Genomic DNA, 18,802 nt, shown 5'->3' on the forward strand with positions numbered 1-18,802 from the left:
GTGAGAGCATTTTGACTTATAAGCATCCTTATAAGAGAGTGGCAAAAATGTCAGAGAAGGAGAGAGATTTTAGGGGACTACAGTGCTGGCTTAAAGATGGAGGAAGGGGCAGGAGCCAAGGGTTGCAGATAACTTCTATAAGCCGGAAAAGGCAAGGAAACAAATTAGCCTCTAGAGCTTCCAGAAGGACCATGGATCCTTTGATTTTTGCCCAGTAAAACCCATTTTGGACCTATAACCTCCAGAACTGTAAGACAACAAATTTGTATTGTTTTAAGCCACTAAAGTTGTGGTGATTTGTTATAACATCAAGAAGACAATACACAGATAGACCCAGGCACTGCAAAATCAGAACTGACCCTGAGCAGGCTCCTTGAGGCTCTTTGTTAAGCTGAGTGTTACCTCTTTTTTGCCAGGTTGTAGGAGATCTGGATGGTCATGGAATTGGGACCTCCCAGTAGTGGGAGTTGGCCGTAGAAGGCTGGGGTGGTGGTTATTTATCAACCACTATGGGAGTATTTCAATATTTTTACAGTCACAATGGGTGTACTAATGGATTTCTGCTCATACACACTTATGCACAACTGAATCTGATGGATGTAGAGTGGATTCTGGCATGACTCTTGAATTTTTCTCCCCTAAGACCCTGATATTAACTCTTAATCAAAGTGGCCAAGGCAGTGATTCTAATAGAATTCTATACTCATTTCTATGTGTCCTACACTGGGATTTTCCAGGGTGTGGATTGGGATGGCTCCTTCTTTCTCAGGAGCTTTTAAAAATGAAATTCTTAGTTGTTTGATTGTTTTCCCAACTTACTATCTGAACTTTCCATCTCTAAGTATTGAGAGGGTTCCCCCCCTCTCATCTCTCCTATTTTCTCCTTTCTTTAACCCTGCCTCTCCTCTCCCCATTTGAAAACAGGGGAAATCAGGGGAAAAGAGAGTCTGTGGCTTGCTCAAAGTCACCTAGCTAGGTATCAGCCACCCTGAGCATTAGACCCGGGTCAACACCCCATCCAGTGATGTGAAGTCACATCTCCACAAGGGAACAGTGCTTAGGGGTCACCCTCTTATTCTTAAATTGCATTCAGTCTCCTACAGATCTGCCTATGGCCTCCCCCTGCATTCTGAATACAATCTGAACTGCTTCCATTTCTTTCAGGGTCCTGCATGATGCAGCCCTGACCTCTTCACCAACCTGGTTTGTGCAGTGATCCCACCGGTCCTCTCCATTCTCAGATACCAGTTCTGTCCTGACATAGGGGCTTCGCGAGAGCCAGAATGTGTTGTCCATACTGTCCGTAGCAGGTGCTTGCCCCACAGTTATAGTTTACACTTAAACTTACTCTGTGTGCCTTGAGTTAATGAAGGTGTGTACTTTGTTGCTTGTTGCCCTGTAGGCTCCATGCATGCAGAAAGCTCATTCATCTTGTTCACTGTTGTAGCAGAGCCCATTACACAGTACTTCTGCAATGGGCACTTTGTGGATGACGTTTGTGGTCATTTCTCATGGCCTCACCCTAAAGTCATCTCACCACTCTCAAGGCACGGAATTCCTAGGTTATCTTGTGAACCACCGATAAAGGCTGCCAACCAGATGCGGGGGGCCGAGTAAAAGGAAACACAAGGTGTCTGATCATTTATGTAAAATATCATAGCTGGCACTTAAAGAAAGTGGAAACTAGTTTTCTGACCTCTGCAGTAATCAGCTTACAACGTGAAGCAGGAGATTTGAATCCCCCTATCTACTTCTAGATGAGAATATTATGTCTCATTTACAGTTACAGCCTTCTGGACTGAAATATCATATTTTATGAGTAATAGCATCTGTAAGTAAGATAAAAGACATCACAAAAGAAAATGAAAGCATTTAAAATACAACAGTTACCGAAATAAAATCGTCTTTAGGACATTCTTCTGACAAGTTCTCTTAGGGTTTATTAATTTCTTCTAAGAATATCACCATGAATCTTTTTTATGAGTGTTTGGATCCTGTGTGCACAATCTTTGCATTTATTCACTTGAGGCTAAGGCACAATAGAGTGCAGGATCTCAGCCTTTTCCTGCTTTTCTCTGTGTTAACATCTTGAAAAAGGAAATTGTAAAGGTAGATTATCAAAAGGTTTAAGAAACCTATTCATGTACACGTTTCATAAGTAGAATAATGAGATATAGCAGGAATGGAATTACAAGACCATCAAGTTTCAAATGATGATGTATATTACAACTTCAGTAATTCTAACATTTGCAATATTTCCTTACTTGTTTTCAGATATTTAAATTCCTTTCATTCTGTATGCATTCCCTTTAATTCTATTCCACAACTGCTTACTATTACCCATGAAATAATCAGCTTATTTCTGTTTAAAATGTTTCTTACTAAAAAAATTAAAAAATTTAAAAAATAAAATGTTTCTTACTGAGCTCTTTTATTTCAATGCTAATTAATTGTTTCCTTTAACCACCTTACAAAGTTTCCATATTCTATTATCAACACACTTGCAATGTCAAATAAAAGATAAGGTTTATGAGCCATGTAAACTATGATAAAACATTTTGAACTGTCTATGGCATCGTGAAGGGAAAATAATGGCAGTGTCTGACTTTTATAAGGTAATACTATTGTACGAAGCCCACTAAGTCATTTCAAACATTGGAAGCATAAAGTAATTTCATCCTGATAAATGAGCAATTTAGCAAATTGTTTTAAGAAGAAAAAGGATTTATGGTTCATCTACCTATATGTATATATGAGCATTACATTTTTTCAAACTTTCCAAAGAGTCGCCGTGAATAATTCATAGAAAGCAATAGAAATATTAAAATGTATCCCAAATTTCCAAATAGTCACTATGACTAATTTCCTGAAATTAATAGAAATCTTCATAGAAATTGTAATAAGAGAATATGTTAATTGTTGGTTTAAATTTGAACGTATTCAACAACTAGAGTCATTTATTTGCTGAGTAACCATGTACTTATTAGGTAGGCAAAGGCTATGTTAATGATGAAAACAAATAACTGGTAAGAAAAAAAAAAGCCTTAAATTTCTCTTTTTATTCTTTCTGTGTAATCCCAAACTACTTAAATTTATTGTCATGAAAACTACAACTTGATACAACCAGATTTTAAGGCCCTTGTTTATTCATCTTTGTAATTGAAAATTCGTATTTGCCTTACATACAGTGTCCACCCAATAAATATTTATTAAATAAACAAATGAATTATACAAGGTGAAGAAGAGTGGTTTCCAGGTTCTGTTTTATTTTTGTTTTCCAGAGCTGACAGGCTAACCTCCTGGGTCGGGGCACCTGGGGAAGCCTTTCTGGACCCTGTGCTGGGCTCCTGACTCTGACAGTGTGAAAATCCAAGTTCACCAGTTTCACTACAGCTTTTTAATTACAAAGAGCTTGCTATTTCATGACTCCTAACGTGTTATTGGAATTTCTTCATGCAATATATTTCACAACCAAAACAAGTTTGCTTTTCTCAGTCAATAATTAAGAAGTGACAGTTTACTTTCATTTCTATTATGGAAGTGTAAGACTGAGAATAAAATTGATACCTTTAAGTATTTATACTTATATATATGACTTTATCATATATATGTGTGTATTTGTATATATATGCATATGTACATATGCATGTGTGTTTTCTCTATATGTACCTATATTTATCTACCTCTCTCTTTTTCTCTTTATCTATCTATCTATCTATCTATCTATCTATCTATCTATCTATCTATCTAATCTCCTTAATGGGGAAGGGCTCCTATAGTAGGTGAATTGCCCCAGGCCAGCTCTGAACCCCAGCTGTTATACCCTTTCTTCAAACTCTTGCTAGAAAGTTCAATATAGAAAAAAGATAAAAGAGGAGTTCTTTTAACTGAAGTAGTTGAAAGCCACTGGTGAACAAAAAAGATCTTTCATTGGAGCAGAAGGAATTAGGAAGGAGTTCTAAGCCTAGCTCTGACATTAATTGCCTGTGCCATGTTGGGGAAATCCATCAACCTCCATGGCCTCCATGCTAACATCTATGAAATAAAAGGATTGTGCAAGATGTTTTCTGAAGTCTAAAATAAACACTAAACACTAAAATACATTGATTGTAATAGAAATAAATCAGCCACTTAAGTTTTTTTTTTTAAAAATCATAACTAGTTCCTGCAACTTAACTTTTAAAGTCTGTTATATGCATTGAATTTGTGTCCCCCCCAAAATACATTAAAATCCTAAATCTCTGGTAGCTCAGAATGTGACCTTATTTGGAAATAGGGTTATTACAGACGTTAATTATTTAAGATGAGGTCATACTGGTGTATGGTAGGCCTTTTATCCAATATGACTGGTGTCCTTATAAGAAGAGGAAAGAAAAAGACGCAGAGACAGACTAGGAGAACTCCAAGGGACAATGGAGGTAGAGATTGGAGTGTTGCATCTACAGATCAAGGAACAGCAAAAATTACCAGCAAGGACCAGCAGCTAGGAAGAGGTAAAGACCAGATTGTCCCTCAGAGCGCCCAGAAGGAACCAACCCTGCCAACATCTTGATTTCAGACTTCTGGCCTCCAGAACTGTGAGAGAATAAACTTTTGTTGTTCTAAATCACTGAGCTGTGATATTTTTGTTATAGCAGCTCTAGGAAACTAATATAAATATTAGGAATTGAATATAATACTTTGTATACAGATTTCATTTTTAGTTTTACATGTTAGACATACAGCTGGTTAAATAAGCATTTACAACGCATGATCCATTCTCAGTTATTTTTCCTTAAATCATGTTTGATTTTAATTGGTTAAACATAGATTGTGTTACTAATCCAAATTCCGTAAGTCAAAAAATATCTTCCGAAAAGATATTAACTTGTTGATGATAAGCATTTTTTTTTAGGAAATGTATCCGCTTTGAAATGAAACACAGCTGCTGAAACAGTCTTATTTTCTCCAGCCTCTAGTTTTTGGAGGCAGGAAATGAAGTAGTTAAGGATCTGCTTTAAGATTTTATCAGGGTTTAAATCCTGATTCTGCTACCATATGTGACCATGGACAAGTTACTTAGTTCTCTCTGCCTCACTTCTCCAATTGTAATGTGGAAAAAAGTAAAAGCATTGAACTTATAAGTTTACTGGGTTGGTTAAGAGAATTAAGATGTGTCAAGGTCTCAGACAGTGGATGGCATGTAGTAAGTTATTAATACATGTTAGCTGTTATTCTCTTCCTTTCTAGTGCTTCAAACCCACTGCCACAGATTGACTACAGGAGCAACTCTGACAGACCACTCACCTGCTGGAAAACATGACATGGTCCCCGTCACATATATGAAATTGTTAAAGACCGTCTAGATGTTGGCTTCATCTAACTTTCTGCTTTTTTTATTCCTTACTCGCTATCTATTGAAGTCACACCCTCCTTGAAAAGGTAGCTCATATTCTATCCCCTACTGGTAAGTCTCCCGGATCACCTACATCAGACTTATTCTTTCTCCCTCTGCCATATTCCCCTAGCACAAGGGTGAAGCTCTCATATACAGTCTGCTTAGGAGTATTTGTGCATGCTACATCCCATTTGATAGATGATGACCTCCAGGAGGACAGGGCTTGTACCTTTCAATTTTGTATCCTCCCTAGTACCTAGCAGAGATTTTTTTTTATACTTAGTAGATACTCAATAAATGGTTGTTAAACTTGGTTGAACCTACGTTTTGTTTTTCTTTTTGGCAGATGCCCTAAGAAAAACAAAATAAATGAATTACTTTTCTTCTTTTCATTGCAATATATATGCCCTGGGCTAGTGGGTATTTGCAAGCCTGGTTTAGAACCTAGGGAAGTCATCAATCTAAGAATGGAGAGGAAATGCATTTTAAATCACAAGAGCAATATAGCCTTATGTAAGGCCTTCTAGCAAAGCAATTATCAATGGCTCAATAACCCAGGTGCTAGAGTTATTATGAACAAAAGTTTGAGGTTGAGAGACAATGAGTGATCTTAACTTTTATATTCCATAGGTATGCAATTCAATGAAACATGTACAGATGGAAAGTTTAGATTTGAGAATCATGTGGGTATCATAATGCAAATAATTGGCTTTCTTTCTGAAGAACATCTGTTGAAACATCTGAAAGCAGTCGTTTATACTGATGCCAAAATGCTGAAAAATATAATAATTCTCCAATGAGGTTAGAAATATCCAGGGGAAGAAAAATAGTTTTTACGTAGTTCTATTTTTATTAAATCCTGTTGTTGTTTCTCTAATATGGCACATAGGAGATGCTCAATAATATTTGTTGAGTGAATGTTGAATGAATAGCAGAGACTCATTAAACCGTTGTTGAATGAATCATTTTTTCAGACTTATAAGATACCGTTTTCCAAAAATGGTATGCCCTAGTTTTACCATGCCGTATACCATTTTTATTTGGCATGAATTGAAGTAATGCTACTCTTGCTCTGAATATTATAGAATGTAATCAGCATGTATATCTACAAGAATAAATATCTTACTGAAGAAAATATATGAATAAAGCTAGTATATGATAATAATATTTTAATATCCTAACATGTTACTTTTACTCCTTATTATAAAACATTTAAAATTTGGGGCGCCTGGGCGGCTCAGTTGGTTAAGCATCTGCCTTCAGCTCAGGTCATGATCCTGGGGTCCTGGAATGGAGCCCCACTGCGGGCTCCTTGCTCAGAGGGGAGCCCCCGCTCCTGCTCCCTCTCAAATAAAACAAAATCTAAAACAAAGCCAAAAAGAAAACACTTAAAATTTGAATTGTGAGCTTGCAAAATCATGTTTATTTCAACAAATAAAAGAAAAGGAAAAACCCTGCTAATGTCTATAGTGGTGATGCCTCTGAGAAGAATTGAACTTGGGATTTAAAAGCACCCAAATATTCTGTGATATGAAGACTGCAGAAGATGAAGAAGCCATTTCTCCCCATAACCCCATTCCAGAATTTCCAGCAGTTCTCTCTTGCATATGCCTGTGTGAGTGAGGCGACTGGGCTCCCGAAAGGCTGCCTAAATTCCACTCTGCCAAGTTTTCAGTACAGAAAGAACATGTTAAATAATAAATGTGAGTTTGAGTGTAACTAATAAAATTGGAATGTTAAAGAGCAGCATGCTTTTGAAAAGCAGCCTCCTTGTGAGGATGCCCCCTGTGCAAGTCCACGGGAAATAATTCTGAAGGGAGTGATATTAATTAGTAATATAATTTATCTTCTGGAAGCCCTTTCCTTTGATAGCGCCGTGGTACAGTTCATAAGCTTCCAAACAAATGCTCAAAGAAAATGGTTCAAACCACAATTTCAGTTTTGTTTTCCATCCTCGAATGGATAAAAGAGTCAAATTTATTTCAGTATATCTAAGTTTTACACATGCATCACATGATGGAGGATTATGAAGATATAAAAGTATATTCATGAAGAGTTTTCAATGAAATGGTAAAATGCTTATGATGTAATCAAAGGAAAACAGAGTGGTATCCAAAATTAAATTCATGGCCTCTGATCTCAGATTTCTTGGTTTCAGCTCTAGCTCTGCCATATACAAGGTGTATGTATACAAGGTAGGCTGCCTTGGGCAAGATACTTAACTTTCCTGCTCTCAGTTTTCTCATCTAATACTATAAAGGTAATAGTAAAAATCATTGTGTTCAGAATAGTGCCCAGCATATACTTAATAAATAATATTAATCATAATCGTTATTATCCACAATATTGTCAAACTTGTAAAAGAAAACTGCAAGGTGAGAAGGATTAGCTGGAAGGCAGTAGCCAAAATGTTATTAATACTTGCTTCTGAATGGTATGTTTATGGGTAATTCTTTTCTACAGCATTACACTTTTCTGTATGTATTGTTTTGTAATACAGTTTAAATACAGTTTAAAAATTAAGTTTTATGCATACATGGCTTGATGGAAACTGAGGTGGAAATTTGGAATAGGTTAAAACTTATAGCCCAATAAAAAAACAAACAAACAAAAACTTATAGCCCAATATACTACAGCATTAATGAAATATTAACACTCATACAGATGATGTGACAGACAGAATTCACATTTACTTTCTTTCAATTCTAGTACAATCTAACTAAAAATTATTTTTTAGGGGTGCCTAAGTGGCTCAGTCGGTTAAGCGTCTGCCTTCGGATCAGGTCATGATTCCAGGGTCCTGGGATCGAGCCCCACATCGGGATTCCTGCTCAGTGGGGAGCCTGCTTCTCACTCTCCCTCTGTCTGCCACTTTCTCTCTCTGTCAAATAAATAAACAAAGTCTAAAAAATATATGTATATATATATATTTTGAAGTTTAGCCAGTGTCAATTCTACATTCAGAAAAAAAGTCAAATGTTTATTATAATCTTACAATTTTGGCCTGCTAAAACTAAAAATGCTTTATTTTTTCATTTAAAAATCCCATGCGAAAGTCCCAAAGGTGCCTTTCATGTTTAAGCTTTAATTAGCAACCACTTTGGTCTCTGACACACATTGTGCAGATACTGAAGCTTGATTACAAAAGGCAATGATTAATTTTAAAGCAGACTAAAAAGATATGCCCTGATTACAAAAGAATGATTAGGACGGAATGTCAGACGTTGCACATTTATAGCAGTCTCTGCCACCGTCAAAGGATCAGACGTTGCAGTTTATATTTAGAATCACGAGTACTTGGTTCTTTATACTGCTGCGGGTTTGCGCCTCGGAGAAAGATCACCGCAAGTCCAAGCAAAGCCTTCAGACCTTTGGGGCCACGTGGCCAAAGCAAAGCGCCTGAATGCGCTTGGGCCCAACGGGGCGCCGTAGTTCAGTCCCCACCCGGCGAGGCCAAGCCCACGCACCGGCCGCAGCCCGCAGGAAGGCCTCCCGCCCGCGGTATTGTTAGCAAGTACGCGTTCTGCTGTGGGGCAGAGCATTATGAGGACCTTCTCCCTAGAGATAGAGGAGGTGGAGAGGAAAAGGCCGGCCACGCGCTGGGGTGCTGCCCAGGCCGGCGCCGACGCCACGGCTCGCGGCCTCCATTTCTATGTGCCACCAGCACAGAAGGGAACCCCGAGAGGGCCTGGGTCCTCGAAAGAGGGGAGCTGCGTTCCGCCAGCGAACGAAGGCGGAGTTTCTGTCCCGGGCAGAGAGAGGGTGCGAGGGGGCATAAACGGTTGGCTGGCTGGCTGTGGCTAGTGAACCGGGGAAACCAAGGCCGGGAGCCGGGCTGGCGCCCCGCCTGGCGCGTCTGGGCGGAGGCCCATCCGGCGAGAGCCCTGCGCGGTCCTCCGTCCTCCCTGTGCCTTCCAGGGGCCGCGGACTCCGCCGCAGATCCTGAAGGGCGCCAGCCGATCCGCGGGAGCCCGGGCCTGAGATGAGTTTGGAGTCCTTGTTTCAGCACATCATCTTCTCGGAGCATCAGGCCGAGGAGAGTCGCCGCGTGATCCGGGAAGGTCGGTGCTTCTGTCGCCGTCTGCGGCCTCGGGCTCCTGGGGGGTGGGGGGTGGGGGTGCTCAGAGCGAAGGCAGCAGCCAAGGCGTGGGCAGAGCAGGGAGGGGGCTCTGCTGTCCACGTGCACAGACATGGGGACTTCAGAAAGTTAGAGATGGGGCGCCTGGGTGGCTCAGTCGGTTAGGCGACTGCCTTCGGCTCAGGTCATGATCCTGGAGTCCCGGGATCGAGTCCCGCATCGGGCTCCCTGCTCAGCGGGGGGTCTGCTTCTCCCTCTAACCCTACCCCCTCTTGCGCTCTCTCTCTGTCTCTCTCAAATAAATAAAATAAAATCTTAAAAAAAAAAAAAAAAGAAAGTTAGAGATGTTGAAGGATTTCATTTGTATTCCAGTAAGGTCGGAGATAAACAGATGTCGTGAAGATATGAAGAAAGCAACCGAGGAGCTGAACGAAGAGAAAACCAAGTTAGAATCCAAGGTAGCTTGACATGCAGAGCATGCTCATTCTCACTTGAAAAAAATCTATTTGAACTTGGCTTTTTGAAGATATTTTACTATTTAACCAGTTGTCCTTCAAGTAGGAGGCACACTCCTGGGCGGGTTAGTGCAGTGCCATATTGCTGGGTAATATTTCAAACTCCAAATCCAAGGACACTCATTCTAATAGGCACTTGTCCTAAAGAAACCAGTTTAAGTAATAATGAATGGATTGTCCATGTTGTGGGATGGTTAACTTTTTTTTTTTTTTTAAAGATTTTATTTATTTATTTGACAGAGACACAGCGAGAGAGGGAACACAAGCAGGGGGAGCAGGAGAGGGAGAAGCAGGCTTCCCGCAGAGCAGGGAGCCCGATGCGGGGCTTGATCCCAGGACCCTGGGATCATGACCTGAGCCGAAGGCAGACGCTTAAGGACTGAGCCACCCAGGCGCCCCGAGGGATGGTTAACTTTTTAAAAGAGCCCGATGTCACTGGAAAAAATAATTGTTCAATAAGTAGTTGGTGCAGGCTATACGTTTTGAATAGTAAATAATTGAAGAAGTGTGCTGCGTGATGTAACAATTGGAATGTAACTTTCCAACGAGTCTCTGCCTTTTGGTTTTTTTTTTCAATTCTCTACCACATTTTGGACATTTCTTTCATCCCAAAGTAGAATTTTTTCACTAGCATCTTTCTTTTCTGCATCATTTGAAAAGTTATGTTATTTTAAGTAGAAGCAAGGAAATCCGATGGCTTCTTGAAGGAGGATTTTGAAGGGTGGGTAGAATTCTGGAAAGGCAGAAATAAGTAATAGGAGAAAAGTTATTTGGGGCAGAGAGAGGATATGAACAAAAGGGAAATATGCCCAAGGCATATTGGGAGAGAAATCTAGTCAGAGCAGAGGGCTGATTTCTGGGAATAGGAGGAAACCATTCCAGGCTTTTGATCAGGGAGTGGTGTGATAAAAGTGGTTTTAGGAAGATTTCTCTGAGCCCTGGGAGGAAGGGAGCTAAGAACATCATCCAAGTATGCCCTAATGAAGGCCTTGCCTAGGGGGGAAGGGGGGACGACAGTCATTCAAAAATATTTATTCAATACCTAGAGATAAACTAAGCAAGCTGTGTGCAATGGGAAATCTGTTTGAGGATGTCTGCTTAAAAAAATGTCTATTTTAACTTCCTAGTGTGAGGAATTTCTAGTTTTCTTTGTGAACAAAAGTAATCATAGATCCCTTCTCTACTTGGTGAGTTTCTGCTCTTCTTTCAAGTCTTACCCAAATGTCACCTGTGAAGCCCACCGTTGGACAGCTTGGAGAATTTTTTTTATTATAGTTCAGGGCACCATGTTACAATTAAACAAGAGTACTTACTTGCATTTGTGTTTGTATCCCTCACTGTTTTGGGGGCAACACATCTGGAATTTTTTTCTTAACCATCTTTTGTTTCCACAGCTTGTAGCCAGTGCCTAGCACCTAGTTTACTTTGGTGTTTGAATAAATTAAAGAGTACTAATAGTAAGATAATAGGGAGAGTGCTGTCTTATAAAATAGAATTGTGGACTGTTACTCAATGAGACCCTAGGTCCTGTTTTGCTTGTGAGTAGCAGATAAAGTAGCTGCTAACACTATAAACTAATGGGAAGGGCAGAGCATTAAGAACGTCATGATGTAGCTTTCTTTTTCTTTAAAAAGAATTGAGATACTTTAAGGATTGGTAACTGGAAGCTAATAGAAGTAATAGGCAAAACATACAATTAGGTAATGCTTAGCTGACACTTACTGAGCACTTACTGTATGCCGGGCACTATTCTAAATGCTTCACCCATATTAAGTCCTTTACCCCTGCCAGGAATCCTGTGATGAGGCACCATTATTAATCTCCTTTTATGGGTGAGGAAACATGACTTGCCCATGATATATAATTAAAAACAATTAGGCTACCATAATGAAAGTAACAATTGAGTAATGACAGCATATTTTATTAAAACAGATTTCTTGAGCTCATCTTAGATTTTTTTCTTCACGAAATCCACATATAATAATGTATCTGAAGCTTTTGCAGTTAGTTTAGGGCAGTTTTTAAAAGGTCACTTATGTAAGTTTTTATACAAAATGTATTTTTCCCGGATTGGTGAAGATATTGACCTGACAGATAACAAATGTTAAAAAAAAATTTGCTCTTTATATGTCTTCTTTGAAAAAAAATAGGTTTACTCTTTGTACTATTTTCTTTTTTAGCAGCCTGTTTTGTTGAAAGTGGAAATGTAATTTGTTGCTAAATACACATACATAAAAAATGTTGACTCAAATATTTATACTTGAGAAAAGACAGAGCAAGTCCTTAACATTGTTTAGAAACATCTGCTGAAATTACTAATTAATATAGGCTCTTAAATGTGCATTGTTTTTTGATCAGCTTATATACATGGGTATCTTACTAATAAAATTAACATATGAGGTTCACAGTTCATACAATACTAATTTGTAATTGAAATAATTTGATTTATAATATAGTCAAAATGGTGTGTGTGTGTATGTGTATGGATAAAGATTTTAAAAGTGGGACCACAATTATAACGTAAATGACTAATGGGAACAACTGAAGAAGTAATCATAAATTGATTTCTTGTATCTTTTATTCTCAGAGTTAATTATATGTCTGCCAATAACAATGAAAATATATTTACTTGAATATTTGACTTGGCATTTATTGACCAATTTATCAAGTGGAAGCAGCATCGGGAGAAACTAGAACATAATTTGAATAGGCCAGTGCTTGAGCTATTTGTACAGTGATACATTCAGACAATATTTGGGGCATTTACTTTGGAAGTTGCTTGTGTTCAAAAAATGTATTTAGGAAGTACAGTACTCATTTTTTTTTCTGTTCTGTAAAACCCAGGTAGCATGTAATTAGAACTTGAATGATAGCATTTGCCTTTCAGGGCTCGATGAGCCCTTTAAAATATATGGTTGCAAAAGTCTCAGATTATATAGTATGAGTACTTTGTGCATTGGAGAGCTACAGTATGGCTGGTTAGGTTTGGTAATATGAAAACAGAAAGACAAGAACATGCCCTGGATTTGCATTAATGCTTACCAAAATACCCAAAGCTTCTGATAGTCAAGGAAAGGCTTTATAGTATTGATGACAGAGCAAATCCAAAATTAAGAACCCACAGAACATTTGTAGCTTCTTCTAAGCATCTAAAAGTTTTTTTTTTCTGTTTTAAAAATAGTATACAGTTAAAATTTGGGCATTTAATCTGTAAAAACATATAAAACCTAACATAATACCATACTGTCTCAAAAGAAAGTAAATGGAAGAAAGCTATTTTGTTTAATTTTTCTTCTCCCAATTTTACCTTATTATGTAAACATTATAACAATAATAAAATAATATGGCATGAATTTTTTTAAAAAAATTCATTATACTGAAATAAACAAGTAACTTAAGGTGGCTTCTTTTATTTCAAAATGTGCACATTCCTTTTTTTTTTTTTTTTTTTAGTTGATAAAAACCCTCCCAGTTAGGGACCCTCCTAGTTAGGAACCCTCCCAGACCAGCAGACAAAGTCGTATCTGTTCGTACACTATTACCTAATTAGGGAAAGAACAAAATCACAAATTATTATCATATATAATATTGAAATGGAGTTTTGTTATGGAGATTTTTCTTTTTGTAAAAGTTGCATCAAGAAAAATTTATATCCATCTTTAATTTTATTAATTGTTACTTAAAACCATAAATAAAAGGACATTATTTCTTCGCTCAAACATTGTTTAAATAGCAGTACACGTGAATTATTTAATCCCAATTTTAGAAAATAACATGGAAATTCTGTTTATCACAATTTTACACATTCCTATATATAGGTTCATTAATTGTGACCAGGACGCTTTCGGGGGTAGTTACACTTAGTTGTTTGCACTGTCTCTGACTTTTTTACATGAAAGTCTTTTAAGCAAAATCCCTCCTGTCCTAAACATGTACAGCTGATTTTTAAAAAATTGCAGTGTAGAATTTTGGTATATTGTCTCTTACATTCACTTTGATCATATGTACAATTCCATAGCCAATCATATTATTGAGTCTGGAGTCCATTCTACAGAGGACTTTTCATTTATTTATTTATTTATTTATTTATTTATTTATTTATTTATTTTTAAGATTTTATTTATTTATTTGACAGAGAGAGACACAGCGAGAGAGGGAACACAAGCAGGGGGAGCGGGAGAGGGAAAAGCAGGCTTCCTGCTGAGCAAGGAGCCCGATGCGGGGCTCCATCCCAGGACCCTGGGATCATGACCTGAGCCAAAGGCAGACGCCTAACAACAGAGCCACCCAGGCACCCCAGAGGACTTTTCTTTTATACTCAAAGTACTTGCTAGAGGTTTGGTGGATGTTTTTTTCACTCCCCAATGCTACTTCCAAAACATTTTTCTCCCTCCTTATGGTAGCTCATGCTATGTTCTACCATCATTTACCCATTTCTCTTTTCTGTTATCCTACTAATTCACTGGGTACTCTCCCTTGCTCTTAGAATTGGTACCTGGTCCCAGGTCCCACTGTTCTCTTATTTATCTGGATCTTGAGTCCATTTCTGTCTTTCTCGATTATTACTTGCCTATGTATTCATTTCCCTCTTTATTCTTAGATTTCATCATTGGTCATTCCACTCTTCCTCCTGATTCCTCGCTCCTTTTTTTTCACTTCCCTGGCAAGACTCCAAGTGAACCAATTACCTGCTACTATGTCAGCACTCAGGCAGTTCCAGGGGAGATTGGATCCAGTATTCACTAACGTGAGCCTCAGCTCCAACTGAGACTTCTACATTGCCTGGAAATACTACTACATTCCTTACTCTCTGTAATGACTATTTCAGCCTTCACTCTTCTACATTTTAGCCTCTCTTCTGAACTACTTAGCTCTCAGGAGGTAATTTTGCCTTTTGTTTCAGAGAAAATAGAAAACATCCACCAGGAAATTTTTTATTTTCCCACCTGCCTATCTTCAAACCTGCCTGTGTGAAGACCCGTCTCCCCTTTCTTCCTGCTTTCTTGAAAGATGTCCTTCCTCCTGAAAAAGGATAGTTCTAGGTATACTTCAAATCCCATCATCTCCTGTATCGTCATTATCATTATCATCATCATTGTTATGCATGTTAGTGGGAAGGGGCCTATAGAGAGAGGTTGAAGACAAAGACTAGAGAGAAAATATAATCAAGAGTTAAAAGTCCCTGAGGAGGTGGAAGGAGGATGGGTGGGATCCAGAGCCTAAAGTAAGAACTAGCCTTCGACAAGAGGAGAGATACCTCTTCTGTTGTAAAAACTGAAAGTAAGGGGCACCTGGGTGGCTGAGTCAGTTAAGCGTCTGCCTTTGGCTCAGGTCATGATCCCAGTGTCCTGGGATCCAGCCCTGCATTGGGCTCCCTGCTCAGCGGGTAGTCTGCTTGTCCCTCTCCTTCTGCCCCTGCCCCTACTTATGCTCTCTCCCTTGACCTCCCAAATAAATAAATAAAATCTTAAAAAAAAAACCCAAACCCTAAAAGTAATAGTATTGACCAAATCATTACTATATATCAGGCCTCATGCTAAGCGTTTTACAAACCTTAGCTCAATTAACTCTCACAAGAACCCTGTGAGATTGGTAGAATTATTCCATTATTCATTTGAGAAAATTGAGACTCAGAGAAATTAAGTACCTTGCACGAGGTCACATTAAATGGCAAGTAATAGATGGAAGATTTGAACGTATATGGGGTTAACTAGAGAGTCTCACTCTTTTTTTTTTTTTTTTTAAGATTTTATTTATTTGAGAGAGAGAGAACACGAGCAGGGGGAGGGACAGAGGGAGAAGCAGACTCCCTACTGAGCAGAGAGCCTGATGCCAGGCTGGATCCCAGGACCCTGAGATCATGACCTGAGCTGATGCAGACACTTAACCGACTCAGCCACCCAGGTACCCCCGAGAGCCCTCACTCTTAACTGCTGTAGTAGAGTGTAAAGAACAGAATGAGGAAAGGATGAGGATATAGGAAAGTTTGGAGACAGTGACAAGAAACGAAAGGCATGGTTCACTAAAAGCCACCTAGCTTTGTTAGTTCAACAATTTTGATTAGTATATGTCTTATGTGTTTAATGAAATTATTAATAAAAATGTTTTATTTCTTTGTTCCTCTGCTTTTACAGTTGGGTGGCCTTATGCGAGCAAGGTAACACCGTGAGTTTGCAGAAGCTTCCCTGTAATCATAAGGGCTACTCATTGGTACAGATCTATTTTAGTCAGGTAGCAGGTTAGCCGCTGAGGGTTGAGACCAGTCAGAAGTACCACCCTTTCCTTAGAAGGTTCTATCAGTTTAGGGTGCTTTTGGTTGCAAATAATAGAAATTCAGTTCAAAATGACTTAAACATATTGAGAAACAATTGACTTATATATTTGAAAACCCAACCTTTGATTCAACAGTTATATCAGTTGGAATTGCATCAGGTTGCTTATAACAAAAATGTAACCATAGTGGCTTTACCAAATAAGGGGTTATTTTTTTCTATGTAACAGAAAGTATGGAGGTAGGAAATCCACAGCCATTTATTAAAATTGCTCAAGGAAATCGTGAAAGACCCCAGTACATTCTTTCTATTCCACTATCCTTAGCTTGTGGCTTTCATCCTTACAGTCACAGTACTGCTCCATCCGCAGGCATCATATTTGAATTCCAGTTGGAAGAAGAGGAGAGCATAAAAATCAAAAGACTTCTCATGTGGCTTTATCATTGTTTTGATGGAAGGGAAGTCCTCTCTAAGGACTTAGTGCTGCATCTTAAGGATTAGAATTTTTCACATGGTCAACCTTGGAAAATGGATCCTGGGAATGTAAATACTTTTTAGCTGGATGCATTACTGCTCTGAATAAAATTGGGATTTTATTAATAAAGAAGAATGGCCGAATGCTGGTTGTCCTTTTGTTCCCCTAAAAGTAAGTAACAACTCCCCTAAAAGTAAGTAACAACAACTGCTTTCTACTTCTAAATCAGGGAGAGAGAGAGAGAAGGAAGTTTGTAGACGCTTTCTCTGAAAAGCAAGGAAATTATCCTCATCGGATACCTTCTTCCATCTCATTTCCACAAATTGTAACATGTGACTATCCCTGAACCAGTAACTGTGGTCAAAGGTAGTAAATTCTTCCAAATTCAGTGAGCTGTCTAGGGATGGTACAAGTTTCCAAAAACTAATAGCTAACCAAAGAAAGGAGGAATACATGTTTGAGAGGCAACCACAGTGTCTACAACAAATATTTTAGTGGTTAAAGCCAGAATGACCATGTAGAGAGTCCCTGTCATTGGTTGAAGTATGTAAGGTTAATTATGTTTATCATTTAATCTTAGTATGATTTATCATATATGAAAGAATATAATGCAAGGTTTTCCCTTGTAAGTTACCCCTCAGGCAAGCAAGAGTTGTTTTATGTTAGAGTCCTTAAGAAGCCTTTATGTTATTACATGCACTTAAAATTCCTTTATTTTGAACAAGAGCTCGATGATAGTTTGAGATGCTTGAAGGAATCACCAGATTGAATTGATTTTTAAAAAGTAGACAAAGACATTTAACAGATTGCTAAATCTGGGAGTATGACCTCAGAATTCTAAGTGCTAAATGTCATTGTGAAAAAGCCACTTAATAATACCCCCCCCAAAAATCCACAAATCTCTAAAACATAGTATTGTGATAAAAAAGTAACCTATAGAAAGTACATAAGTATATACCATTTAAAAACACACAAAACATCTATGAGGGATTATAAATATATAGTGAACTATAATGACATGCATGGAATGATAAGTAGCAACATCAAGTAGTGATTATCTCTGATGGGGGGTGGAAGATAAATGTAATCAGGGAAGGGTATACAGGTCACTTTAGCTGTACACATAATGTTTAATTTCTTAAGCTGGGGGTGGGGACATAGCTGTTATGTGACTTTTAAAAATAAAGATACATTTTGAAAGTTACAAAGCAATGTTTTTTAGTCTATTCAGAAAGTTACGTAGCCATCACTAATTACAGAACATCTTCATCACCCCAAAAAGAAACCCTATGCCCATAGCAGTTCCCCTCCATCCCCCTCAAACTCCACCAGCCCAAAGTCACCACTAATCTACTTCTGTCTCCAGACATTGCATTTAAGTGGAATTTTATGATAGATGGCCTTTCTGACTGGCTTCTTTCACTGAGCATGTTTTCAAGGTTCATCCATATTGTAGCATGTATTCCTTTCTATGGCTGAATAATATTCCATTGTACGGATATACCTAATTTGTTTATCCATTCAACAGTTAATAGACATTGGGTTGTTTCCACATTTTAGCTATTATGAATAATGTCACTATGAATATTTGTCTACAAGTTTTTGTATGAACATACATTTTCAATTCTCCTGGGTATTCCATCCAGGAGTGGAATTTCTGGGGCATATGGTATGGATAGGTTTAACTTTTTGAGGAAATTCCAGACTGTTTGCAGAGTAGCTGTACCATCTTACTTGTCACCAGCAGTATCCCAGGGCTCCAATTTCTCTATAGCCTCACCAACACTAGTTATTTTGGGTTTTTTTATTTGTTTTGTTTTTGTGTTGTAGCCATCTTAGTGGATGTGAGACAGTATTTGGTTTATACTTTGGTTTTGGTTTATATTTCAAGTTCCTTAGTGACATTAATGCTGAACATCTTTTCAGGTGCTTATTGGCCATTTGGCACCATCTATTCTTAAGATGAGCTGCTGGATTAATGGTCGTGTCCATGGTTCCACTTCTTTTATTGGAGGGCACTGGTCTCTGAGAAGTAGTGATCTCTCTTCATACTGATAGAACTGAAATAATTACATTTCTAAATGA

The 18,802-nt window shown here is 38.3% G+C and overlaps 1 protein-coding gene across 1 annotated transcript in view; it reads left to right on the top strand.

The window, feature by feature from the left end:
* The first annotated feature begins 9,359 nt into the window (after nucleotides 1-9,359).
* CCDC172 (coiled-coil domain containing 172) overlaps nucleotides 9,360-18,802 on the top strand; it is a 56,455-nt gene continuing 47,012 nt past the window's right edge. Inside the window, exons 1-2 of the mRNA XM_035020852.1 lie at nucleotides 9,360-9,438; nucleotides 9,828-9,913. Of these exons, the coding sequence (XP_034876743.1) occupies nucleotides 9,360-9,438; nucleotides 9,828-9,913 (165 nt within the window). The remainder of the gene's footprint in view (nucleotides 9,439-9,827; nucleotides 9,914-18,802) is intronic.

This window comes from Mirounga leonina, unplaced genomic scaffold (genome assembly GCF_011800145.1).
Source record: "Mirounga leonina isolate KUSES-001 unplaced genomic scaffold, KU_Mleo_1.0 Mir_114, whole genome shotgun sequence".
Lineage (NCBI taxonomy): Eukaryota > Metazoa > Chordata > Mammalia > Carnivora > Phocidae > Mirounga > Mirounga leonina.